Here is a 27,569-nt window from a genome sequence, read left to right as displayed (position 1 = left end):
CTTCCAAGGAATTTACATTCTAACTGGGGAGAAAATATGTTCATATACAAGTATATGTAGAGTACATTAACCCTAACAGCTAGGGTAAACAGGAAATGACTGGGTGAAGAGGGTAGTTCTTGAGTTGAATCGGCAAGCATTTATTCAGCCCTTACTCCATGCCAGGCTCTTTGCCAGGTACTGGGGACATAGATTCAAGCAAAAGAAAGTTAGCTCCTAATCTCAAGGAACATTTTTAAAGGAAGAAGACAACACATAAAAGAGGGCTGAAAAATAGGAGAAGTTTAGGGAGGGGCTAGATAATGGTGAAGTCTGGAGGATGAAACAGACTGGTGGACTTTCCTCAAAATGGAAGTTACGAGTAGAACTAACCAGTGAAAGAAGGGGGCCACAGCAGTGGAAGGAGAAGCACCTGAGGCATAGTGGTGAAGTCCAGAGAATGAAGATCCTTGAAGGAAATTAGGATTTCCAAAAGACAGAGTCAAAGAGGGATTTTATTACAGACATGGAAGACAGTTGAGTGCAGACACAGAGATGGGAGATGAAGTGTCATGTGAAGTCAGTCAGAATGACCACATTGTAGGGTTCTGAGAGTGAAGTGTAAGAAGACTAAAAAAGTAGAAAGAGGCCATGCTGTGAAGTGCTGAGGTGCAAACAGAAGAGTTTATACAGAGTGTCACAAAAGTCTTAGTGCAGTTTAAGACTTCTGAGACACTCAGTATTTCATCTCAGGGGAAATAGAAAGCCATTGGAGTTTGTTGGGTAGGAGAACAACACAAGTAGACCTGAACTTTAGGAATAATTACATTGGTAGCTTTGTGGAGGCTAGACTGGTATAGGAAAGATATAAATTGGGGGGGAGGCAGGCTTTTTTCAATTGTTCAGTTGAGAGGTGATGCAAGCCTAGATTAGCATGGTGAACTGTAATCCTATTACAGAAATTTCTAATAGCACTACATTTTTATTTATTAATTTATTTATTTTAAGCCCTTAACTTCTGTGTATTGGCTCCTAGGTGGAAGAGTGGTAAGGGTGGGCAGTGGGGGGTCAAGTGACTTGCCCAGGGTCACACAGCTGGGAAGTGTCTGAGGCCGGATTTCAACCTAGGACCTCCTGTCTCTAGGCCTGGCTCTCAATCCACTGAGCTACCCAGCTGCCCCTAACAGCATTACATTTTAAAAATTATTATAGTACTTTGAAAAACATGAAAAAGCCATAAGTAGTCATCAGAACTTAAAAGAACTTTTAAATAGTTGTGAAAATAATAAATTCTGTCTATAGCAAAAGTTAGAAACAATACATTCTTACTAAGGAATACTTTCAAGATAATTTGGTCACTTCAAATGCATAGTTTTTTTAAAATTAAGTTTCTTTTGCAAAAAAGGAAATAAAAGTAAGAATATACTTTTTTCGATGGAAAAATTTAAATTTCATTCATACTTAGACATGCAAATGATGATGGATACCATTTTAGCTTTCCCAGATGTGTTTATATTTAATAATAAGTCAAAGCCTTAAGCCATAGAAATGAACTCTAATGGTAGAATTTTAGTTATAGGTGGCAGGTTGGGGATTGTGATCATGTTGAGGAAGGAAGCCCTTCTGGTTCTCTTCAAATCATACTATGTTATAATTGTCCTGTATGTTGGTCTATAGATTTTATTGATTAAAGTGTGCATGTAAGTTCTGTAGTCATTAAGTGTTTATAACAATGGTGAGTGAAATGAATTGTTAAGCAACGGAACTAAAACTGTTTTTCATGAATTCGTATGTTTCACTAGTGTGTTTTTAGAATCATTCTACAAAGTTGAACAGATGTTTATTAAATGCCTAAAGGTAACAAGGTCTTTTGAGGTCACAGTTTAATGTCAAATTCAATGAGAAATCCCGGACAAATAGCTCCCCAGTCCTGGCATAAATACCTTGAGGAAATCTCATTATCTGTTAGGATAGCATATTAACCTGTTTAGATATTATAAAGCTCTTCTTATGTTGAGTTTAGATCTATTTCTTTCTTATTATTCATCTAGCTTTCAAAAGCAGTACAAAACAAGATTTTACTTCTTTCTACATGACATCCTTTGATGAAAAACACTGTATTTGCCCTTAGTCTTTTTTCTAAGTTACATACCCAATTCCTTTAGCTGTTCCTCAAAGATCAAGAAATCTAGATTCCTTTATTATCCTATGTTTCCCAACCTCTGAGCACGCTGCGTTTTGCCAGTATTTCACTTAAAACCTGACAGAACTAGACATATTACTCCAAATGTTAGTATAATATATAGAGGAACTGAAAAATTTGGAAATTTTCTGGACTTTACTTTTTTTTCATTTGCAAAATGAAGGGGTTGAATTAAGTTTTTTTTTAAGGTACCTTTCACTTCTAAAATTTGTAATTTATATTTCTCATTATTCAGATGCTATATTTCTGTTAATGCAGCTCAATGTTATATTAACTTTTTTAGCAAGAGCTTATGAATGTTGGGCCATATTAAGTTTGTAGGAAGTGAAATCCCTCAAATCTTTCATAAAGGTTTCAGTCACATATCTTTTCTTAATATGTTAAATATGGACAATTTAGTAAATATGTGGACTAATATTATATTCTGAATTTATATTTTAAAAAATTTCCCAGCTTATGAATTACTAATCCCAACATTTTAACAAATAGAAATTTATTAAAGAAAGAAGAGCAGGACCAATTGATGACTGGTATTATAAAAGGGTCTGAAAACTAATAAAAATTTGGAAGTGTAATAATTAACTCAATTTAAATATTAAAAAAAACAAAGAACTGTAGGATTTAGTATGTTATATTTTAAAAAATAAATTAAATTAATTAATTAAGAATGTTTTCACATGATTACATGATTCACGTTCTTTCCTTCCCCTCTCCCTTCCCCACTCCCGAAGCCAATAAGTAATTCCACTGGATTTTATATGTATCATTATTCAAAACCTATTTCCATATTATTAATATTTGTAATAGAGTGATCATTTAGAGTCTATATCCCCATCGAACCATGTGATCAATCATATTTTTTTTTTTTCTGCGTTTCTACTCCCACATTTCTTTCTCTGGATGTGGATAGTGTTCTTTCTCATAAGTCCCTCAGAATTGTCCTGGATCATTGCATTGCTGCTAGTAGAGAAGTCCATTACATTTGATTGTGCCACAGTGTATCTGTCTCTGTATACAATGTTCTCCTGGTTCTGCTCCTTTTGCTCTGCATCACTTCCTGGAGGTCATTGCAGTTCACATGGAATTCCTCTAGTTCATTATTCCTTTCAGCACAATAGTATTCCATCACCATCAGATACCACAGTTTGTTCAGCCATTCCCCAATCGATGGACACCCCTTCATTTTCCAATATTTTGTCACCACAAAGAGCGTGGCTATAAATATTTTTGTATAAGTATTTTTCCCTATTATCTCTTTGGGGTATAAACCCAGCAGTGCTGGATGAAAGGGCAGATAGTCATTTAAAGCCCTTTGAGCATAGTTCCAAATTGCTTTCCAGAATGGTTGGATCAATTCACAACTTCACCAACAATGCATTAATGCCCCAATTTTGCCATATCCCCCCTAACATTTATTACTTTCCTTTGCCGCCATATTGGTCAATCTGCTAGGTATGAGGTGATACCTCAGAGTTGTTTTGATTTGCACTTCTCTAATTATAAGAGATTTAGAACACTTTTTTATGTGCTTATTGATAAGTTTTGATTTCTTTATCTGAAAACTACCTATTCATGTCCCTTGCACATTTATCAATTGGGGAATGGCTTGATTTTTTGTACAATTGATTTAGCTCCTTATAGATTTGAGAAACAAGACCATTGTCACAGGTTTTTGTTGTAAAGATTTTTTCCCCAGTTTGTTGCTTCCCTTCTAATTTTGGTTGCATTGCTTTTGTTTGTATAAAATCTTTTTTATTTAATGTAATCAAAATTATTCATTTTACATTTTGTAATATTCATTATCTCTTGCTTGATCTTAAAATCTTTCCTTTCCCATAGATCTGACAGGTATACTATTCTATGTTCACCTAATTTAGTTATAGTTTTCTTCTTTATATTTATGTCAATTTACCCATTCTAAATTTATCTTGGTGTAGGGTATGAGATGTTGATCTAAACATAATCTCTCCCATGCTGTTTTCCAATTTTCCCAGCAGTTATTGCCAAATAGTGGAGTTTTGTCCCAAAAGCTGGGCTCTTTTGGTTTGTCCTTCACTATCTTGCTAAGGACATTTACCCTAAGTCTATTCCAATTGATCCTCCTTTCTATCTCTTAGCCAGGATTATATTGTTTTGATGATCACTGCTTTATAGTACAGTTTAAGTTCCAGTACTGCTAGGCCCCCATTCTTCACATTTTTTTCATTAGTTCCCTTGATATTCTTGATCTTTTGTTCTTCCAAATGAACTTTATAATTTTTTCTAATTCAGTAAAAAAAAGTTTCTTGTTAGTTTGATAGGTATGGCACTAAATAAGTAAATTAATTTGGGTAGGATTGTCATTTTTATTATATTAGCTTGTCCTACCCATGAGCAATTAATGTTTTATGAATTATTTAGATCTAGTTTTAATTGTGTAAAAAAGCATTTTGTAATTGTGTTCATATAATTCCTGTGTTTGTCTTGCAAATAGATTCCTAAATATTTTATATTGTCTAGGGTGATTTTAAAAGGAATTTCTCTTTCTAACTCTTGCTGCTGAGTTGTATAGGAAATATATAGAAATGCTGATGATTTATGTGAGTTTATTTTGTATCCTGCAACTTTGCTAAAGTTGTTGATTGTTTCCACTAGCTTTTATTTGATTCTCTAGGATTCTTTAAGTAGACCATCATATCATCTACAAAGAGTGATAGGTTAGCCTTCTCAATGTCTTCTTTAATCCCTTCAGTTTCTTTTTCTTCTCTAATTGCTACTACTAGCGTTTCTAGTGACATGCTAAATTATAGAGGTGATAATGGGCATCCTTACTTCACTCCTGATCTTATTGGGAAGGCTATTATTATAGTATTTTTAAAAAATTATTTTGAGTAGCTTTTAAAAAGGTAGTTATTTCACTTTAAATGATCACTCTATTGCAAATATTAATAATACGGAAATAGATTTTGAACAACAATACAGGTATAACTCAGTGGAATTGCTTGTCACATCTGGGAGGGGGAGAAGGAAAGAACATGAATTATGTAACCATGGAAAAATATTCTAAATAAATAAATTAAAAAAATTAAAAGGTAGCCATTTCAAAGAATGATATCCATTTCTAGGAAAAAAACTGTTGAGGTTGAAATGAAGGTTAAAGCATACAATTTTTCACTTTAGTTTATTTGGGGGTTTTGATTTTATCTGAATATTCTCTTACAAAAAAGGAAAATATGGTAAAATGTTTTGTATCATAATTCATATATAACCCAGATCAAATTGCTTACCTTTAGCTCCCGGAAGTGGGAGGGAGGGACACAATTTAGATCATTTAATTTCAGAAAACTTATGTGGAAGATTGTTATTACATATAATTAGTAAAATGTCTTTTTTTTTTAAAGGTAGTTGTCATACTGATAATACCTTATCTTCTGCTTGAGATAGGTAAAGTAAAACAATCATCCATGCAGCTTTTGTACTAAGATTGGGTATCCATAAATTTGGGCCAAGTCATTTTGACCAAATATTGAACTCTTTTAATGATGGAGTAGTGGAAATAGGTAAGGACTAGGAGGAGAGATACCATAGAAATCTTTTACCAATTATGCCATATGGTTTTTCACTTGTTATGAAGTACTGGGGCATCTGGGAATGGTCTAAGTTTTAGCATTTTAGGAATACTTCAATTAGAGAGGGCAAAGTGATTCATGTGATTGATGCTTGGAATTTGTTGCTTACTGTTGGTGTTTATGACAGTAAATTTCTCAGGAAGTCTTCCTATGATTATTCATTGCAAGATAGATTTTTTTTTCATCTTCTCCCCGCTACCCCAAAAATATATTATTCACTTATTCCTATATATACTCACCTATCCTCTGTGCTCTCCTTAAAGAGACTGCAATATTTTACACATTCCTTCCATCCCAAACTCTGTTCATAAGGTAAAAGAAAACAGAGGTTGTCTTTATTCTTTTTTTTGTTTTCATATTAAAACCTGAATTAAATTTTGATGAATATTTTCTTCCTTTGCCCTTTAAATTTATATTGAAGCAGAGAAGAAAAGTCAGGTTTATTTGTTGTAAAATTACAGCAATATAAATGATAAGAAGTTGAATAATTTTGAGGTCTAACATGTAATAAAATGTTTAATACTTTGTTTTAGGTAGGTGAAGGAGAGAAATTGGTAAGAGCTCTTTTTGCCGTGGCTAGAGAACTTCAACCTTCTATAATTTTCATAGGTAAGACTTTGTTTTCCTGATAAGTAGCATTCATGAAATCCCTTCCTCCAAATATGATAGGTCTCTTATTCTTTCGGTACTTAAATAGATCTGCAATATCATTGTTTTGGATATAGATAAAAACTTTTCTAAGCCCTTGCTTGCTATTTGACTCTTATTCATGACTTCTCATAAATCTTCCACAAGGGATTCACCTAGCATGTTGAGAAACTCCATCTAGATCTTTTGATTTTATGCTATGCAACATGTGGGCTAACTAATCATTAGTTAAGACTTTTAACAGGTCCACTATAATTTCTGTTCATATATCTCTTTGTTATCCTTTCCTTTGCTCTGAGTGCATATGTGATAATGTGCTAAGTTTACCACTACAAATCTTGTTATTAACTTTGACTTGGAAGTTTGATTCCTCAGGAATTGTGGTATCCGATTATTTGCAGTGTAGAATTACCAGAAAGATAGAGATGCTATTAAAAAAAATGAGATAATTGGGAGTAATTGAGAACACAAGAAGTCCTGCTGCCCATTCCTTTCTCCTATTCTGAGTCCAGTTCATCGTCCATCCTCAGTGTTCGCCACCTAAAGAAATGACACACACTATATAGATTGTGCAATTGACTATATATTGTCACCTACGCAATATAAATTCTTCATCTACTTTGTATTTCTTGCATGGATAGTTAGGCCAGACTCTTTTGAGTGATTATGGATTTCATTTAGGCTGCTCTACAGTGTTATGGGGCTTGATGCAGCCAGCACTATGTCATCCACAAACAGGAGCATCTGGAGGACCTCATCTATAGGGAATCACTTCCATTTGGACTTTGTACTGGATATCCTCCATGACAGTGTCAAACACCTTTGGTGAGCATATGTCTCCCTGTTTTATGCCTCACTTGATAGTAATAATCAGAGGATTGTCAAAGTTTTCTCTATCATTGCATCTTTCAAGGAACTTTTATGACTGGGAGACATCTTGATGAAGGAGACTACATTTTCCTCTGCCAGACTAGATGCTTTTTCATTCAACAAATGGGGTTCTTGTAGGTTTTATGCCTTTTAGTCAATTGTTTTATTGTAAAGATGTCATCTGCTTTTGGAACCTACTTATTCTTTTCTTAGTTCTTCTTCAAGGATGTTCTTTATGTGTGTAAATGATTCTCATAAAGATGTAGAGTTGCAAGAATAGACATACCAATTATTCATGACTGATATCCTTTTATCTTCTCTCATCTTTTCTGGTAATAATAGCTTTGATTTTTTTTTTCTCCACTCTTTCAGATATCTTTTGATCTTAAGAATTGATCCTTCAGTGCCCTCAAGGTTGTCTCTTGGTCTTCCTATCTCTGTTTTTTTTTTCAGTGCTATTTCTACAACCTCATAAATTCTACTGGGCACCATGTTATTAAATTCCAAATTGGTTCCACTATCATTTATGTTATAGAGATTGTGTGATTATTTTCTTTTTCCTCCCTTGGTCCAGTCTTTGTCCTTTTCTTTGTCCTGTCCTGTCTCTCCGTCTTGCTTAGGATGGAAGTATAAAACAACTATTCACAGGCCCAGATGCTCTGATGATTTGCATGGGAGCTTTGACATTCTTCATTCCTGACCTGGGCCATTTCAATCCTTTTTAGGATAATTGTTGTGCTTTACTTCGAAGTTAGTCATAAATACCCAATTTAGTGCAGACATCAGATTGATAGCCATTGTAATTCTTCAGCTAATGATTTTTTAAATGTTTGTTCTCCAGCTTGGTTTCTAAACTCTTTTGGTTCCCTCTTTGTGGCAATCGACTTAAGTTGAATAAACTTACCTTGGAAATTATAATACTCTCTTTATCTATTAATTTCCATTGTTATACATCAATAGATTGTTTTAGGAGGTCAGATTCAAAATGTTAAGATAGCATATGTTTTTTTTCTCCTTTTTATTCTTCTAAATTTGTTGATTTTTTACTTTTATCAATAAACGGTGGTCTGATTGTAGATTAGTAACCAGTCATTTCTTATCCGTTAAAGTTTAGAAAGTTTCATTTTTTTGGTGATGATATTGTCTTTATCACACCCACAACTTCATGAACCTCTTCTTGAAGAAAATATTCATGATTTATATGTGTATGACTTCTGAATAGAATAGAAACTTTTGTTCTTTCTTATGTCTTACTCCTGAACCATATTTTTCACTGTCCTTTCCTGCAGACATCTTTGCATTGAAGACCCTGAGTATTAAAGTATATGTTCATTTAATTTGGGAGGGACTTAATAAATTTCATATAAAATTTCTATTCTGCTGCATCATTTGTGACAGAGGTAATCATATAAGTTGTCAGTATCTTTGAGGTAATAATCTCTTTGCAAAATGGTCCTGATGTGTTGCAGTGCTGAATGATCAGGTATTCTTTGAAATGATATTTCTTTTAGCCTTTGTAGATGTGGATAAAACCTCCATCTTGAAGGAAAACCTGTGAACAATCATTTAGTTTAGCTGCAACAACTTTATATCTTCTGATTTCTTTTATAACAACAGCACTAATAAATATGTAATTCTTTTCAGTGTTAGTTCAGTGGACACCCATGTCATGGGTTACCAGTCATAGGCCAACAACCTTACATTTAAAGCGCCCAAAGCTTAGTTAATGTTAATTGTCTTACTCCTTTTTTTATTGTAATATAGTTTTGATTTTTTGATTCTTAACAATCTGCATTATTTCCCACCACAGCCATGGTAATGACTGTCAGAGTAGAGTAAGATTGAAGGCTGTTTTGTGTATTTCTTCATTTAACACATTGCTACAGCCAATGAATTCATTGCCTAATAACAGTGAGCTTCTTTGTACCTAGATTAACTGGTCCTTGAAAAGCAGACACAAGAAATTTATTAACAAAACATTTTTTTAAAAGCAGACATAATTTATTACTTCAAACTTCTTCAGCATGATAGAATGTAAGAGAGCTTATTCTCCATTAACTGAGTCTTCAAGATCTTAGATTTCCCCCTTGCCGCCAGAAGACATTGGAGTAGGATTTTTGTGGAAGAGAAGGGGATCATTCAAGATGGAAAAGTTCTCACTGTTGATAACTTACAACTTTTAGCTCTTAAAACAAGAAATAAACCTCGCAGAAGTAATTTTAAGTGATTTGAATAGTTCATCCACTGATAATGGTATCATCTTTGTCTTTTTCAGATGAAGTTGATAGTCTTTTATGTGAAAGAAGAGAAGGAGAACATGATGCTAGTAGACGTTTAAAAACTGAATTTTTAATAGAATTTGATGGTGTAAGTGTTCATGATACTTATTATTTAACAAACATTTTTCTTTTAAACAACCAAAATTAGAAATACAGTTTTGTATATTATGTATTATTTATGTATATTCTTTTGTTTCACTTTATTGAAACATTTTAAATTTGATTCATCTTATAGGTACAATCTGCTGGAGATGACAGAGTCCTTGTAATGGGTGCAACTAACAGGCCACAAGAGCTAGACGAGGCCGTCCTCAGGTAAATATATTTGTATGGCTCTTAATATTTTTTTAAAGCTACATTATACTTGTTAAGATTTAAATTTTTTGGATTCTGTATCTTAATTTATTCTTGTCTTAGCTTTTTAGGACTAACTAGAGAATCATTATAATTGAGAACTTCCCTTCAAACTAAAAGAAATTGCATTTTCCTTTTACTAATTGGGAATTTAGGACCCTAACTTCCCCTTTCTTCTTCTAGTAATAAAATGAGAGGAGGAAAATGGGAATTATGTGAATTTATGCATTTAACTTTTGCTTGAACTTGTATTTTAATTCAAACTCAGAATTCATATACTTTAAGAAATTTGCTATTTCCCCATACTATTTAATTTAGTATATTCTGAATGTTAGATGACTCTGTTTTTTAAAAAATCAATTGTATGATGTTCATATTAGTTTAAAACTAGGTATGTGTATAAATAAATTGAAAGTAGTAGAAGTGCCCAAGAAAATACTGACCCATATCTGATATAAGAATATGAAACTTTTTAATAGCATTTCATTCTGTTACATATTACTTCTACATATAAGCTTCTAAGTATTCAAGTATTCAAATGAATACAAGGTTAGTCAGAGCCTTATGAGCAGGCCTTAAATTAATAAATTCTTTGTTTTCCCTTGTAGAGAGTCTTTGAGTACATATGATAGACCTAGCAACATGACTTTTGTTGATATATAATGACTAGTTGGTTAATAGAGAAGTTATATTGAAGTACTCCATTACTCTCTGACCTTTTTATGAATTTTCAGCTCTGGCTGTGTAGAGTAGAAAGACCTAAATGGTAATCAGTCACATGGAAAAATTGCATTGCCAAGCAAGTCCTTGCATACTAAACATATACTATTCTAAAAGATCTTGGAATAATTTCTATTACAGGAGGACCTGTCTTGAGGCAAGAATCCATCATCTATTTTATAGTTATTCTGTCACTTTATATTTGAAGAGCATGCTTCACACAATAATAAAATTGAATCCATAATATGAAAGAATTCTTTATACTAAAATTTGACTTTTTCCAATTTTCCTCTCAGTTGTTTCATTTGCTTAGCTTGGATGTGTCTATCCTAAAGAAGTCAGATGATTTTATGAAAACATTGTTAAGTAAAACAGTACTTCCATAGGAACAGTCTTATAAATGGGAAATCCACTTTTGGCACCGAAAACTCTTGATATGAGAACTTGGCGAACAATGATAATTAGAGGAAATTATGCTAGATTGGAAGCTTTCCTTGGACAGAAAATAAGTTCAGGAACTGTTTGTAGGTTGGTATTACTTGCCAGTAATAAGAGAGAAAAAGGACTTCTCCTAAGATAGGAAGGTGAGAGAGCCACATCTTGGAATGATAAAACAACTAGTTATCAGGAATTGATGGTATTTTCAAAATACTTTTAAATGGCAAAGTTGCATAAGATATGTATACTTTAAGTTACCATCTCAGGAGTACAGAGATTTAAGTATATATTTTGAGTTAATTGTTTAATTAGCTCCTTTCTTATTTTATCATTATAGTATATTGCCATGTCTTTCCCATCACCAAAAATAGATGAATATCATCTATTTTTTAAAGCTGTTTTAGTGGCTTTTTTTCTGATACCCTGTTATTTCTGAACATCCCTTGTAACAATAGAAAACAATTATGCAAAATAAGAGCAAATGCATTTGATAGTATATGCAACCCACCATTCGTAGACTCTCAACTCTTATTTGTTCTAGGACCAAGATAGCCATTACAATTAATCATTTTGTCTGCCTTTCAGTGTTGTTTTTACTTATAATATTATGGTCATTTATTGTTTATATTTTTTCTAGTTATGCTTACTTCACTCTGTCATATAATGTTTACCATGTTTTCAATTCCTTATATTTGTCACTTTTCATAATCAAACGAGGTTCCATTAACAGTCATATGTTACAATTCAGCCCACTTTCTTAAAATTTTTGACTATCACAAGAGTTCTATCTATTATTTTATGACAGTATTAAGAGAAATAAAGAAATTAAATTTAAACAATAAATAATGATATAAAAAAACACTTTAAAACATTTTTTTAAAAATTCAAAATTTCATTCTGTTTTCAGTTCCTAATTCTTTTCTGACATCTCCTCTCTCCCCCAATTATCCTTCCCCTTTGAGAAGTCAAGAAAAACAAAGGCTGTATAATCAGTCAGAGCAAATTCCCACACTGGCCATGTTTGGAAAAAAAATATGACTTCAGGCTATGCTCTGAATTCATCACATCTTATTTTGGAAATGGGTAGCATGTTTCAGCGTGAGTCCTGAAATTCTGCTGTATGTGGTCATTGTGTTGATCAATTCCTTAAATCTTTGAGTTATATAGAACTTTTTTCTCTACAATTTCCTTTATTTTTAAGTGAATTTAACATTTTAAATTAAAATTTTTTCTTAATTGGTCAAAATATTTTTTAGACGTTTCATCAAACGGGTGTATGTGTCTTTACCAAATGAGGAGGTAAGTATATATTTTTACTTGCAATTATAGAGCTAGTGCCTGTTTCCTTTTTTCTTTTTAATGGTTTCTTAGTTTCAATTCATTTGATTATTATGACATTGCAAAACTTGAAAGAAATCCTTTTGTGGGGGGAAGGGAATCTTTAATATGCAGAATATAAGTGTTCAGTAAGTATCTGATTATTATATTTTGTCAAAAAAAATGTCAAGATAAGTAAGAATGAGTAAGACTGTTTTTACCCTTAAGGATTTTCTATTTGGGTAGGAGAATTTGTCTCATGACAAATACACAAGTAACTAAAATGAAATTGTTTTGTATCATAAAAATGGTTTGGTGTGCTATATAAGGAGTTGAAAGGAAGTAGGGATCACATAGAGCTAGGGAAATCAGAGAATTCTGTGGAAAATGTTGAATCAGAGATGACTATGTAGTTTTGTTTTACCAATTATATAGCACTTAATATTTAGACACTATGTTTTTAATTTAAATTATGCCCTCTTCTTTGGTTGCCTTATTCACTCTCATGTTAACTTTTAGTTAACTCTTTGAGGATAATTTCCATATCTTTTACATCTAGCTCCAACCCTTTCCAGAGTTCTAGTGTCATATTTCCAACTACATTCTGAATATTTATACTTGGACATCTCAGGAATTGCTCAAATTCTACAACTTATCTGAAACTGAACTTACTCCCTTCCTTTCCACCTCCCCAAATCTACCCCTCCTTCTAATGTCTCCGTTTTCATTATCAGTGAGTCCCAAAATTGCCATCATCTGTGACTGTTTCCTTTTCTCTCACTCCCTCACTCCCCCCCACTTACCACTCCTATCACTTCCCAGGTTCTGTCGACTATGCAGTAATTCTCAAGTCTACCCCTCCTTTTCTATTTCAGCATCCTAATTCAGACCATCATCACATTTTAATTGGGCTATGATAATAAAAATGCTTCTTGACTGATATTTCTATTTCTGGTCATCCTTTATACTCCAGTGTTTGGAATAATCCTTATTTCCTATTCACATCACATCCATTTAATATTCAAAAACCTTCAGCAGTTTAATTTAAGAATTTTTTCAATCTGATTTCAAACCATGTTGTCTCCTTTTAATTATACTACTTCACTCTACTGGTTCTGTTTTCCATTAAACTGTTCCATGGTAGGCTTGGAAATAGGAAGAATTGGCTTTGAATCCTGCCTAAGATGTTTCTTAGCTATGTGACCTTAGGCAAGTCAGCCTCTCTGATGATTGATTTCCTTACCTGTGAAGTTAGAATAATATTAACACCTACCTCTTAGAGTTGTTATGAGTTTCAAATGATCAAAATGTGTGAAGAGTACTTTGCAAACCTCTAAACATTATGTACCAGTTATTTTTATCATCATTCTCTTTTTCCCCTATTCTTTGTACTTTCATTTAGTTGTTATCTATGCCTAGAGCCTTCCCAAACTTCATCTCTACCTTTTCAATCCTCCCCTTCTTTCACATTCTTAAACACATTTTCTTGAAAGATGATTTCTCTGCTCCCTATCACCACCTCCTAAATCTGGAAATAACCTCTCCCTCCTAGACTTCATTATAACATATTATTCTATTACTTACATATATGTCTTGCTCACCTTTGCAAGCTAGTAAGCTAGTTGAAGGTAAAGGACTGTTGAATATGCAGGGGCAGAGAGAGGTTTTGAGCCTGTACAGATGACTAGGAGCATAGTTATTCAGTTAAAATGTAGAGAAAAGGATTAAATAACTTATTTATGAATGTAAGAAAAAAACTAAACTGAAGTAAGATGTATGTCATCCAGTCAATTATTGTTTAGTAAGGGTTTTACCATGGATCTGGCCTGTGCTTTACCAAGCACTACAAATACAAAGAATGAGAAAAATTTAGTTCCTGTTCTCAAGAACTTAGGTTCTAATAGGGAGACAAAATGCATGTAATTATATATGAAATACACACACACACACACACACACACACACACACACACACACACACATACACACACACACAACAGATGGGAGGTAAACATAGAGGTAGTGGGGTATGCTCTAGCTGAAGCAGGTGGAGGACAGGGTGAGAAAAGGAATGGAAAAGCCTCTTGCATAAGTGGAATTTGAGGGAGCAGCTGGGTGGCTCAGTGAATTGAGAGTCAGACCTTGAGATGGGAGGTCCTGGGTTCATATCTGGCCTGAGACACTTCCCAGCTATGTGATCCTGGGCAAGTCACTTGACCCCCATTGCCTACCCTTACCACTCTTCTGCCTTGGAACCAATACTTAGTATTGATTCTAAGATGGAAGGTAGAGGTTTAATAATAATAATAATAATTAATAATAATAATAAGTGGAATTTGAGCTGAATCCCAAAGGGAGCCATGGAAATGAAGAGGCAGGAGTGAGCAGAGTAAGTATTCCAAGCATCGGGACCAGGGCAAAGTCAAGGACTGGATATAGAGTGTCATGTTCCAGGATAAGCAAGTAGGCCAGCATAAATTAATTATATGGTACATGAGAGGAGTCAGGTGTAAGAAGACTGGAAAGGCAGGAAAGTGCCAGGTTGAGAAGGGTTTTAAATGCCAAACAGATGTCTTTACATTTGATCCTGGAGATAATAGAGAGCCACTGGAATATATTGAGTCGGAAAATGACAACATAGTTAGAACTTTGCTTTAGGAAGATCACTGTGACAACTGATTAAAGTGGGTAGAGACTAGAGGCAGGGAGACCGGTAGAAGGCTATTATAGTACTTCAGATAAAAGGTCCTATACAAGGGTGGTTACTTTGTGAATGGAGAGAAGTGGATGTATATGAGAGATATTGTGAAGGTACAAGTGGCAACATAAGACAACATGTGAGGTCAGGTTGAGGGAGAGGTTAAGGATGACAGCAAGGTTGCCAGGCTTCCCTTAACTCTTCATTTGCACCATGACCTTCTAGTCCCTCTATCCTTTCTTTCTCTGACCATCTCCCCTGCACTAGCCACTTTTTTCTCTCCATCTCAACTCCTTGGGGAACCAATTCAACTCTTCATTGTCTTTCTCTCTTGAATTCCTATTGTCCTTATCATATTCCCAATACTACCCAGCCAAACCTCAGCCTTGGATCACTTCCACAACTCCTGCAGAATGCAAGTAGAGAATATCATGCAACCATTTTGACTAGATCCATTGCAGATTTATGTTATATACTCTCAACTAGACCCTCGCTGCTGCTAGACCAATCCTACTGTTCCTTCCTTGTCAACTCAGTATTCCTACTCTCCATAGCTTATTGGTTCTTCCAAACGTTGTCATCCCTTTTCAAATCTCCTTTGGCTACTACCCTTCTGCCCACTCCCCCAGCTGAAAACTTTATCCTATATATTTTTTTTTTATTTCTTCTCTTTTATTTTTTTATTTTTTATTTTTATTTTGTTTTGTGTTCTTTCCCTCTCCCCCTTTACCCCATATTTTACAAAGAAAAAAATCAAGGACATTCAACCATGAACTCCTCCTCCTTCATCTCCTGTCACTTTCATGCCTTCTGCCATCCTCTCTTCTTTTATCTTTGTTTCATCTAATGAAATGGCTTTATTCCTTACCAAGATTAACCCCTCTCTATCTGTTAAAATGATCCCATTTCATATCCTCCAGCAGATTTCCTCCTTAATCACCCATACTATATCATTTGCATTATTTTTTAAATATTTATTAAATATTTCTCAATTAGTGAAAAACATTTTTAATATTCATTTTTAAAATTTTGAGTTCCAAATTCTCTCGTTCCTTCTTAACCCACCCTCCCTTTCCCCTTGAAAAAGCAAGCAATGTCATATTGTTTATATATGTCAAGTCATGCAAGATATATTTCCATATTAGCCATGTTGCAAAAGAAAGTATACACACACACACAAGAAACAAAAAAAATAAAGTAAAAAATTATGCTTCAGTCTGAACTCAGTTGATTAGTTCTTTTTTTGGAGGTGGATAGCATTTTTTGTTGTGGGTCCTTTTGAATTGTCTTGATCTGAGTATTAAGTCTATCACAAGTTGATCAATATTAAAATATTGCTGTTACTGCCTGTCATTTACTTTCAATCTCTCCCTGTCTACTGGCTCATTTCCTACTGCCTACAAATATTTGTATCTCTCCATTCTGAAAAAAAAAACCTCAATCAATCCTTCTATCATCCTATGCCTTTTTTTGCCCTTTGTAGTTCAGCTCCTCAAAAAGACCATTGGCAATTGGTACCTCCACTTTTCCTCCTCTCTCTTTCTTCTTAATCCCTTACAATCTGGTTTCTGATCTTATCATTCCACCAAAACTGCTCTCTTCAAAGTTATGAATGATCTTTAAGTTGTCAAATCTAATAATGACTTTTTCTCAATTCTCATTCTCTTTGATCTCTTTGCAGCCTTTAAAACTGTTGATCACTCTTTCTTCCTTGATACTTCCTTCTCTCTAGGGCTTTGGCACATCACTTTCTCACATATTGATTGTTGGATTAGTGCCTTTGACAGTAATAGGGAAGTTGAGAAGAGAGGAGGGAAGATAATGAATTCTCTTTTGAACATGTTGAGTTTAAAATATTTAAAAAGTGTACAGTTCAAAGTGTCCATTAATCATATGGTGATTAGGGCTAGATATGTAGATCTGAGTGTCATCTGAATAGAGATATTTGTTTCTTAAGATGATTTTAAGCTGATGATGGCCGTTGTGATTTATGTGTGTATTTTTTTCTCTCACTTTCCAGACGAGGCTACTTTTACTAAAAAATCTATTAAGCAAACAAGGAAGCCCATTGACCCAAAAAGAGCTAGCTCAGCTAGCTAGGTGAGTAATTTTGTTTGGATTACCCCAGCATTTTTGTGAAGAAGTAGTTTTCTGCTTGATTTAAAGTAAGTTTTATGATAAAGGAGATGCAGATTTTCTGTGTAATGTAAAATCTTTACCTAAATATTTACAAAATTTAATAGTCTCAAAAAGAATGTGTTTCATATGACCCGATAGTAATATATATATATATATAAATTGTGAAGTTTTTATTTTTTCCCCTAGACACTCTCTTCTCCTTCTAAAGAGTCTATACTTTTTTTATTGATGATGTCATCAACTCTGCTTTCAGTCATCATTTCTAATCTGTTCATCCAGACCTCACTTTCAGTCATATTCCAAATACCTAGTTAGTGAATATTTCAAGCCAGATGTCCTAAAGATACCTTAAAAAAAACTGAACTTGTTATTATATTTTTGTTGTTTTTTAAAAACTCTTACCTTCTGTCTTAGAATTGATACTAAATATATGTTCCAAGGCAGAAGAGCAGCAGGGGCTAGGCAGTTGGGGTTAATCAGCTAGAAAGTATCTGAGGCCATATTTGAACCCAAGACCTCCCATCTTCCAACCCTGGCTCTTCTTTGCACTGAGTCATCTAACCGCCCTTGTTATCTTTCTCTTCTTTCCCCCAGATCTCCAACCTCCCCTTCTTAAAATGTCTATTATTGACACACCATCCTCCTAGTCACACCATCTCCTCCTCCTCTTGTTCCCCTATTATTTTATGTATATGACCCCTTCTCTTCTGTGACACAACCTGTTGAAGGTCCTCATCACTTTGCATCTAGACTATTGCAGTAGTCTTCTGTTTGGCCTCCCTGTTTCAAGACTTTCCCTACTCCTTTCTATCCTCCAGTCAACTGTAAAAATGATTTTCTTAACACAGTACTCACCATGTCACTCTTATTTAGTAAATACCAGTGGGTCTCCTTTAGGAACAAATAGAAAATTCTCTGTTTGGCATTCAAAACCTTTCATAATTTGGCCTTCCTTCTACCTTTCCAGTCTTTTTACATCTTATTCACCCCCACATACTCTGGGATCCTGTGACACTGATTTCCTTGCTATTACTTAAACATGATACTTCATGTCCTTCTTTCATTCATTTTCTTTTTTTTTTTTTTTAAACCCATACCTTCCGTTTTGGAGTCAATACTGTGTATTGGCTCCAAGGCAGAAGAGTGGTAAGGGTAGGCAATGGGGGTCAAGTGACTTGCCCAGGATCACATGGCTGGGAAGTGTCTGAGGCCATATTTGAACCTAGGACCTCTCATCTCTAGGCCTGGCTCTCAATCCACTGAGCTACCCAACTGCCCCCTTTCATGCATTTTCGCTGGCTATCCTCCAGAATTCTCTTCCTTTTCACCTAAGCCTCTGGCTTTAGTAGCTTCCTTCAAGTCTTATCTAAAATTTGACCTTTAAAAAGAAACCTTAACCCAGTCCCCTTTACTGTGAGTGCTTTCCTCTGTTGACTTATGTGCCCTTTGTCCTATATAGAATTTGTTTATATATAGTTGTTTTCATGTATTTTCCCCCATCAGACTGAACTTCTGTAGAGCATACTTAATTATGACTTTGGCATGCCACATATTCTTTATTTTAATCATTGAACTGTCCTGTTAGGTTAACATGCATATGTATGTACCTGACAATTGGGTAGGTGAATGACTACAGTTTTCAATGATAGCTATAGTCTTATAGGTAAATAAAATTTGCTTTTATAAAGTAAATACTGGGAAAAATTAAAATTATTCTGTCTTTTTGATAAATTATACTGCTACTAAATGTTCTTCATATTACTTTTTAACATAGTATATGAGGAATAAATAAATAACTAAAATTTAAACATCTTTAGATAAAATGAAAAGAGAATGAAATACTTTGTGTATTTGTTAAATTTTAATAAAAGTAATTTTTTTCTTATAGTTACACAGTACCGAATAAGACTAGTTCCATTTCCTGATAAATAACTTACAGCAAAACGTGCTTTATTGATCTGGTTACCATTAATTTTTCTTAATAGCTTTTTATAACAAACATTTTTTCCTTTCAACCTCCTTGTTCTGAACTGAACTTCCATTGGATTTTCCAAGAGAGTGTCATTTAGATCTACCTTTCCTAATTTTCAGGCAATGTCTTCGTCCTTTCCACTGAGGCTTTTTGTCAAGGCAGTAGTTAATCTATGTCAATAGATCTGTGTTAATGTGTTAATGAATTCTAATGGTTTAAAGATTTCACCCTTCCCAGTAAACACAAATTGCAGGATCTTTCAAAAGATAAAAAAAAATACCTTACTCTAAAATAATGACTCTAGTCATAGAAGCTAGTGTGGAAGATTTTTTTTTTTATAGGTAGACCATATCATGCCCTGTGAAAAAGGGGCTATAGGTAAATAGTTCTAAATCTGTCATCATTACTTTAAGATTCAGGATTTCTAGTGGTGTAATTGTTTTGGTATTCTTTTTTCCCTTTACCCAAGAATGACTGAAGGATACTCAGGAAGTGATTTAACAGCACTTGCAAAAGATGCAGCCCTCGGTCCCATACGAGGTAGGTGATTAAATAGACATATGCCATTTCTATCTATTTTATTCTGTCTTTTGAAAGATAAATAAAAACTTTATCTTGTAGATATTTTGCTATCAAAGATTATGGGCACTGAAAGCATTTTAAAACCTAGGAGATTTCCAATGATAGAATTTTTCTTAAGTGGAATTGATTACAAAGATGATTCATTCTAAGCCAGATTTAGTTTGCCAGGACTGGAAAGTATGGCATTGAAATAGTTTCTAAGCATCAGTTTGTTATTTAATTAAAAAACAGAGTCCACAGGAGAATAAATTTTTCTTTTTTTTTATTTTGTCTAATTGTTTCCTCATGTCTTATGGAATCATTAGTTTCCATTTGTTCAATTTAATTTTTAGGGAATTTTCTTCCTTGAGCTTTTGTGTATCCTTTTCCCTTTTGCCAGTTCTACCCTTTATGGAGTTGTTTTCTTTAATTGTTTTTTTGGTGGGGCTTCCATTTCCATTTAGCACATTCTAGTCCTTAGGGGGTTTTCTGCAATAAATTTTTCCTCAAGTTGTTAAATCTTTCTATAATTTCTTTTATTATTTGATTTTTAAATTTTTTTTCAAGTTCTTCCAAGAGTTCTTTTGGTGGCTGACATCCTTTCTCACTTTACTTTGGAGTGTTACCTTTTTTTTGGTCATTGTTGTCTTCTTCTGAGTTTGTATCCCCTGTTACCAAAGTAATTTTCCAAAATTAGATTTTTTTCTTTGTCTTTTGCTTATTTTCTAGTTATTTTCCTCCTTCCTTACCTTGTCTGTCGGTTGAGATTCTGCTCTGCTTTTGGGGTAGAGGGAACACTTCCAAGCTTATAGTATAGGTTTCTCTGGTGCTTGGGGTAGGCTTGGCTGCCTTTGGGTCTCATATTGTGCACTTCAAAAAGATAACCTGACTGGCTTCTTGTGGGGAGGCTTACAGCTGTTTTGTCCACCTGAATTAGTTATTTAATTAATGTTCATCTTTCATTCATCCTAGGGATGTCAGAAGGAAACCTCCTAGACCTTACTGCCAACCCTAGTAATTCTTCTCAATGCTTTGATCATAACCTTGAAAGGTTATACCCTTTCCTATTTGAACTATAGCTTCTACATTCAATCAAATGCATATATAAATATATAAAATAGTAATAATAGTAAAGGGCAATTTTACTGTTCATGTAAACACAAACATTTATAAAAGAATAAATTTTACTGTTTATGTAAACATAAATGTTTATGTTTACATAAACAATAAAGTTGCCCTTTACTATTACTCCTGGACCCTTCAGATTCATCCACCTGCTTGGGAGAGTCTGAGATTTGAATGTGCTTGATTTGGAAGTGTCAATTCTATTTAGTGGCCTCTCTCCTTAATTCCTTTTTTTTTTAAACCCTTACCTTCTGCATATTGACTCCAAGGCAGAAGAGTGATAAGGGCTAGGCAATGGGGGTCAAGTGACTTGCCCAGGGTCACACAGCTGGGAAGTGTCTGAGACTAGATTTGAACCTAGGACCTTCCATTTCTAGGCCTGGCTCTCAATCCACTGAGCTACCCAGCTGCCCCGTCCCCTTAGCTCTTTAATAATAGATTTCTAGTAATTTTCAGTTGCTAAATAATCAAGATTGTTTGATAAGTGCTTATAAACTTTCCATTTGTTAGAATTAAAATTTTCTGGAGACTGTATATCAAATTATAATTATTTATTGGATAATAAAGGTTGGATTTGGGAAGAAATTGTCACATGATCACCTGGCTCTGTGTGGGAACAGCATAAGAAGATTAGGGGCTTCCTTTTCAGCAAGGCTGTGAAATGCCCAATACACCCCAGTTTGTCTCTGGGTCTTATTGATGGCGAGAAGTCTATGCCAGGCCTGCAATGCTATGATTTTAATTTATTGGTATGCTAGTAAATTATAAGCCAAATGATTTTGAACTGTGGTATAAGGTCCTTGCCCAGTAAGCATGTCATAGATAATTCTAAGCTGAGCATTCCTATTATTTTCTGCCTGAACTTTTGCTCATATTCACACTTCCTCATCTTCACACTTCCATAATAAATATTCTTCTCCTGATAGACAGGCTTTACCTATCCTTTTCCAATCATTCAGGGAGAGAATGTTATTAAAAAGGGTCTACCAATTTCATTTTAACTGGGGCTATAGGACCATATCGAGAAGTAGCTTGCTTTAAATCTTTAAAAAAATTTTAATGGCACAGGCTGCTGTATCCGTATAAGATTTCCCTATATGTGTCAGTCTGCTCTACTGTTGGGAAAGAGAAATACTGTAGCATTTCATCATTTGTGTCCTGATTTTTCTCTATGGTTAGTTGTAATGGGGACATCATAGGTATTTTATCAGGGGAAGGGGCAGTAGAAGGAGGAGGACAATTGGCTGCCTTTCCTAATGATTCTACTCTACATTGATTCTGTTTTTTCTTGGAGGATTTCCCAGAAAGTTTTCTGCAGGCTGGAAAAAGAAAAGTGGAGTATCTAATTGCTTCTGGAAGGCAGAATTAAGGAAAAGTCTTGGTAGAGAGAAAAGACTGATAGGTCCCATAATTTTACTCCTGGCTGTAAAATCCTCTTCTTGACCTCTAAAATCCTTTCTGCCAAAGAGAAAGAAAAGAGTTTCTCTCATCTGAATTTCTGCATTTAGTTTTAAGCTGAGATTCCAATTTGAGATAAAATCTTACCACATTGAAGACGCCATTCTGGTTCGTGAACCAGTGAGTAATTCGTTGAGCAGATCTTGACAGCTATGCTGAGCTAATCTGAGTTTACCACTCATGTCTCCATTTGCTAGCCAAGAGACCACACTAGGAAAAGTCAAATGCTTCCTAGTCATGGTTCGCATGTGCCAGCCAAGTCCTGAGCTTAAGAGCCAAAAGCCCAGAAAGCCTGTGTTGCTTCCTAAATGACCTCTTATAATACCAGTGATATCACTCCTTCCTGTCTCCCTGGATGGACAGACTTGATCTTAATCCTGGTCAGAGGCCAGACTTCCAGGTGCCAGGAGTCATAGGGAACAAGAGGCAAGCATTTTCTAAGATGCCAGGTAGCCACACAGCCTCTGGCATCCTCTGTAGTACTCATGAACCTAATCAAAGGGTGGGGTTGGGGGGAGGTGGTAAATTTACATTAAATTCACATACAATGTAGTAGACATAATTAGACCTTTAATAATATTCCTAAATCTGTTCAATCATATTTTTAAAAGCAACCTTGGGCAGCTGGGTAGCTCAGTGGATTGAGAGCCAGGCCTAGAGACAGGCGGTCCTAAGTTCAAATCCGGCCTCAGACACTTCCCAGCTGTGTGACCCTGGGCAAGTCACTTGACCCCCATTGCCCACCCTTACCACTCTTTCACCTAGGAGCCAATACACAGAAGTTATGGGTTTAAAAATGTAATTTAAAAAAAAAAAGCAACCTAAAAGCAATTTACACATAGATGTCATATGTAAATTTATGGATAAGTTAGAGACTAGCCTTACGATTTCATTTGTATTGTGAGTTCTCAGTTAAGAAGTTCTCTCTACTGATGTAATTCAGCCTCTTCTTTGAAACTCAGTCTACTGAGAGGGTGAAGAGACTTCCTCAGTGTAATGCAGCCATTATGCATAAGCTGCAAGACATGAACCTAGGTCTTTCTGGCTTTGAAGCTAGCTTCCTATTAAGTGCATCATACTGTCTTTCAAATTTATGGATATGTTAAGAAATTCTAACTATTCCACTCAAGCCTTATCACAGTAGAACCAGAATCTTAGCAAAAATAAGTCATCGATATTTTTAAAATGTTTTCTGCTATTTTGAAACAAATTAGAACAGTGATCCCTCACCTATTGCTGGAATTATGTTCCAGAGACCCCCACGATAGGTGAAAATCCGCAAAGTAGCAGTGTTATATTTACTTTATTATGTATATTCTAAGGCTTTACAAACCCTTCCTCCTCACCTTAAAACCTTTTTCCACATTCTTATTAACCTTTCCTACACTCTTATAAACACTGAGCCAATCAGTGCCCAGGATACAGAACCCAGCACTGTGCTTGGTTGCCAATAGTGTGCCGTGTACAGTCTCTCATTGGCAAACTTGCAGAAGTGGTAGTGGCATAGTGCATCCACAACAGTGAAAACTCCATGATGCAGAATTAGATTTTTTCTTAAACCTGTGGTACAGTGAAACCACAATATAGCGAGGGACGACTGTATTTGAATTGTCTTTCATGTGACTGACAAGTTGTGCTCTCCAAAAACATTAAGAAGGGGAAGAATAACAATCTACTCTGATTTAATGTTGTACATAATAATTGGGTCCCTCTGAGTGATTCAGCAAAGGAATTATTCTTTTCAGTATTTTATAGCATTTTATGTATTGGTAAAATCATAATGTTTCTTATCAGCAAATATAGGCTTTCATATATACTTGTATTTTACTGTTACATGACAGAAACCTGAGTTTCATTTCTTTAAAAAAAATTTTTTTTTTATTTTGTAGAATTGAAACCAGAACAAGTGAAGAATATGTCTGCCAGTGAGGTATACTGCTTTATCATTCCTTATATATTTCTTAAAAGTAAGATGACTTACCTGAATTATTTTGCTATAGTAATTTTTCATCTAGTGAGATAAAATTTCCTTTGTTTCACTTGAGAATTCTTTTAGAAAGTTTTTGTATATGAGCCTTGCATAGTGAGAATATCAGCTTAGCCAAGTTTGGAAAGATTATTACCAGAAGGCTGACCACTGTTGATTTTCTTTTTATTTTTTCCTACCACTGCCACTTAATAAATAGCCTGCTAAGGCAAGGAGGTATGGTAGTCTGTTTTGACGGAAGGAAGACACACAAAGGAGAAATTTTTTGAAGTACTAAAGTAATAAAGATAGAGTCCTTACAAATTTTACTCCTTTGCATAAGGTTCTCCCATAAAAATTAAAGGAAGCTATGCTTTATTATAATTGTAAGAAAGAATTTACATTTAATTTACAATGAATTTTCTTTTCAAAATTTCTCTAAGGTAGTTAATACCAGGAAATTTGAGGTTTGGAATTATTCACTCAAAGTCTAATGCTGACATGCTTCTTCCCTCATTTTTTAAATGTTCAAGTTAACCTTCCAATGTGCCCTCACTTTAAGAAACTCAATAGATAAAAATTCAGAGTTCATTTAGCAAGTTCTCTTTATATGTTTAAAACATTAATATTAATGAAATGTTATTTTTAGACAGTATTTTGAATAACATGGAATATAAAGTAAAATACATCTCTTTGTAGCATTAATAGAATGAATAATCTTGGTCTTGGTATGTATATTAAAGAAAATGTTTATTCAGTAATTCTTTATATATTTATAAAAAAATTCTGTTCTTATTCTTTAATAAACAGATGAGAAATATTCGATTATCTGATTTCACTGAGTCCCTGAAAAAGATAAAGCGCAGTGTGAGCCCACAAACCCTAGAAGCATACATCCGTTGGAACAAGGACTTTGGAGATACTACAGTTTAAAGAAATACTTGTGTGAAACTAAGGAGATTATGTTTACCTGCCAAGAAGGAAAAACACTATTTGCAAGGAGCAGCTGGTTTAAACTGCTGGAATTCGGCTTGAGTTTATGGGATCTTACTGATTCTCACACTTATTTGTGCACTAAACTTGAAACTGAACTAGAAAGCAAATTTCAATAAAAACGTACAATGTGAATAGAATACTTTTGCTGTTTAAGGCGTCTTTGCCTTTTATAGTCAGGGTTTCCATGCTGGGTATTGTAAATTAGAGCACAATAAAAAGTGATTAAGATCTTCTAGCAGTTTAATCATGGTGTGAATAATAATTTGTATATGTTGTTACAGATGAAAGTATTCCAGAGATATGGAATGATAGAAGGCACCAGCACCTTTGGTCTTCTATCTTCTCACTATTTTTTTCCCTCCTCACACTTTTTTTCCCCATTTCCTTGTCCCACAGTTGTCTTAATTACAACATGTAATTGGAATGCCAAATGCTGTAGTTTATTTTGTTTTTCAAAATTCAATCCATTGTGCCAAATGAAACATTTTTCCTATGCAACAAGAACAGGAAAAAGCATTCTCAATATTAGATTTTTTTTAGCGCATAAATCTGTAACTATATTATGAAGCAGTAGGGTTTTTTCCCCTTGGATTTTCTCCTCTTGCTACTAAATGATTGACTGATCAGTTAGTTTGGTAGCAACAAAACTCCAGTGAAACTGTGTAGCAACTTACTTTTTCACACAACTCGAAGACCAATTCACATTTAGAATGCAGTATTTTTTTTCCTTTTAGTATATTTATAAAGAATTGATTATAGTGCTTTTTCATGGCCCTAATTTGTTTTCTTTTGAAATCTATTTAAAAGAGACAATATTAACTTCTCTTACACTGGTTCAGAAGGGGAAAAAAGGGGTAAGTTATTCACTAAAGCATTTCTAATTTTTTTTTTCTTTTCAGACTGTTTACAGGAATACTTATAAGCCAGCAAAACTACCATCTTTAATTCTTACTAGTGATTAATCTATTCAACCAAGCTTTAAAATAAGAGATTATTGGATTTTTATACATTGCATACAGTAACATTTTATAAGTTTCATGTGCTCACTTTGTATGCTAAAAGTCTTAGACCCAGCTAATAATCTGCTTTTTTAAAAATATATGTAACTTGTTTCATGTTTGTAAAAATATGCCTGAATTTTTAATTATGAAAATGAAATTGTAGTAAATAGAAACTCTTAAATCACGATCTATTAAATATTGTAATAAAGGGAAATTGATATTTGCCCTTAGTTTACTTGTTAAAATTTTGTTTACAGAATTATCTGTGGTGCTTAAATGCTATTGTTATGATTGGAGAGAATAAATTTGTAGTAAGAAGTATCATATTTGTGTTTTTTAATGTCTTTAGTGAGAGTATGTGTGTATCTACATATGTACATCTAGATGTTAAAAATAAGAATTTGTCCCACTAGATAAAATTTCTGTAATGAAACACTTTTTCATTAGTTTTTCTAAAAAGTTTTCTCTTATAAACCCTTATCTAAAAGTAGATGATAAATGGGCCCTTGAGGTTATTAGCTATTTGTAGCTAGAAATTAATTAGCTGCCTGTGCTTTTGGCAGTAAAATCATATGAATTTCAAGGTGAAAAAGCCAATATTTTTAACACATCAAATATTAGTTTAGAATTATTTGGCCATTTTCTTGGTTTTTTTTTTTTAGCATAAAGAATAGGTGTATTCTTACTACACAAATATCTTAATCTTTTCATTCAGTTTTCTACAGCATCATAGCAGATTTTATACTATGTTTCAAATTAAGAATATGCAAGTGATGGAAACTGATAGATTCTCATATTAAGACATTTTTTTTTTTTAATTTTTTTTCTTAAACCCTTAACTTCTGTGTATTGGCTCCTAGGTGGAAGAGTGGTAAGGGTGGGCAATGGGGGGTCAAGTGACTTGCCCAGGGTCACACAGCTGGCAAGTGTCTGAGGCCGGATTTGAACCTAGGACCTCCTGTCTCTAAGCCTGACTCTCAATCCACTGAGCTACCCAGCTGCCCCTAAGACATTTTTGATGGTGAAAGTTTATCAAGTTAATTTTTACATTTTAATTGTAACTTTTGCAAGAATTAGTATTGGTTTCCTAGGGCAAACCTTATAGCACTTAAGAAACATCTAATCATTTTAAAGCATCTGCTTTCATTTTCTTAATTGTTTTAAGCATCTTAAAATTATTTTAGATTTTAGTTGAATAATTTAATTTTAATAAAATTTAATTTTGAAATTCTTAAGTA

The 27,569-nt window shown here is 34.0% G+C and overlaps 1 protein-coding gene across 4 annotated transcripts in view; it reads left to right on the top strand.

The window, feature by feature from the left end:
- Positions 1-27,134, top strand: part of SPAST (spastin) — a 100,113-nt gene extending 72,979 nt beyond the window's left edge. For all 4 annotated transcript variants that reach the window (XM_044663696.1, XM_044663694.1, XM_044663695.1 and 1 more), the window contains 8 exons: positions 6,324-6,399; positions 9,584-9,675; positions 9,823-9,902; positions 12,356-12,398; positions 17,134-17,213; positions 19,694-19,764; positions 24,258-24,298; positions 25,145-27,134. In XM_044663696.1, coding sequence (XP_044519631.1) covers positions 6,324-6,399; positions 9,584-9,675; positions 9,823-9,902; positions 12,356-12,398; positions 17,134-17,213; positions 19,694-19,764; positions 24,258-24,298; positions 25,145-25,267 — 606 coding nt within the window. In that variant the 3' untranslated portion in view covers positions 25,268-27,134. The remainder of the gene's footprint in view (positions 1-6,323; positions 6,400-9,583; positions 9,676-9,822; positions 9,903-12,355; positions 12,399-17,133; positions 17,214-19,693; positions 19,765-24,257; positions 24,299-25,144) is intronic.
- The last annotated feature ends 435 nt before the right edge of the window (positions 27,135-27,569 follow it).

This window comes from Gracilinanus agilis, chromosome 2 (genome assembly GCF_016433145.1).
Source record: "Gracilinanus agilis isolate LMUSP501 chromosome 2, AgileGrace, whole genome shotgun sequence".
Taxonomy (NCBI): domain Eukaryota; kingdom Metazoa; phylum Chordata; class Mammalia; order Didelphimorphia; family Didelphidae; genus Gracilinanus; species Gracilinanus agilis.
Note: the sequence above shows the minus strand (reverse complement) of the source record. Positions and strands in the feature narration are given on the sequence as shown.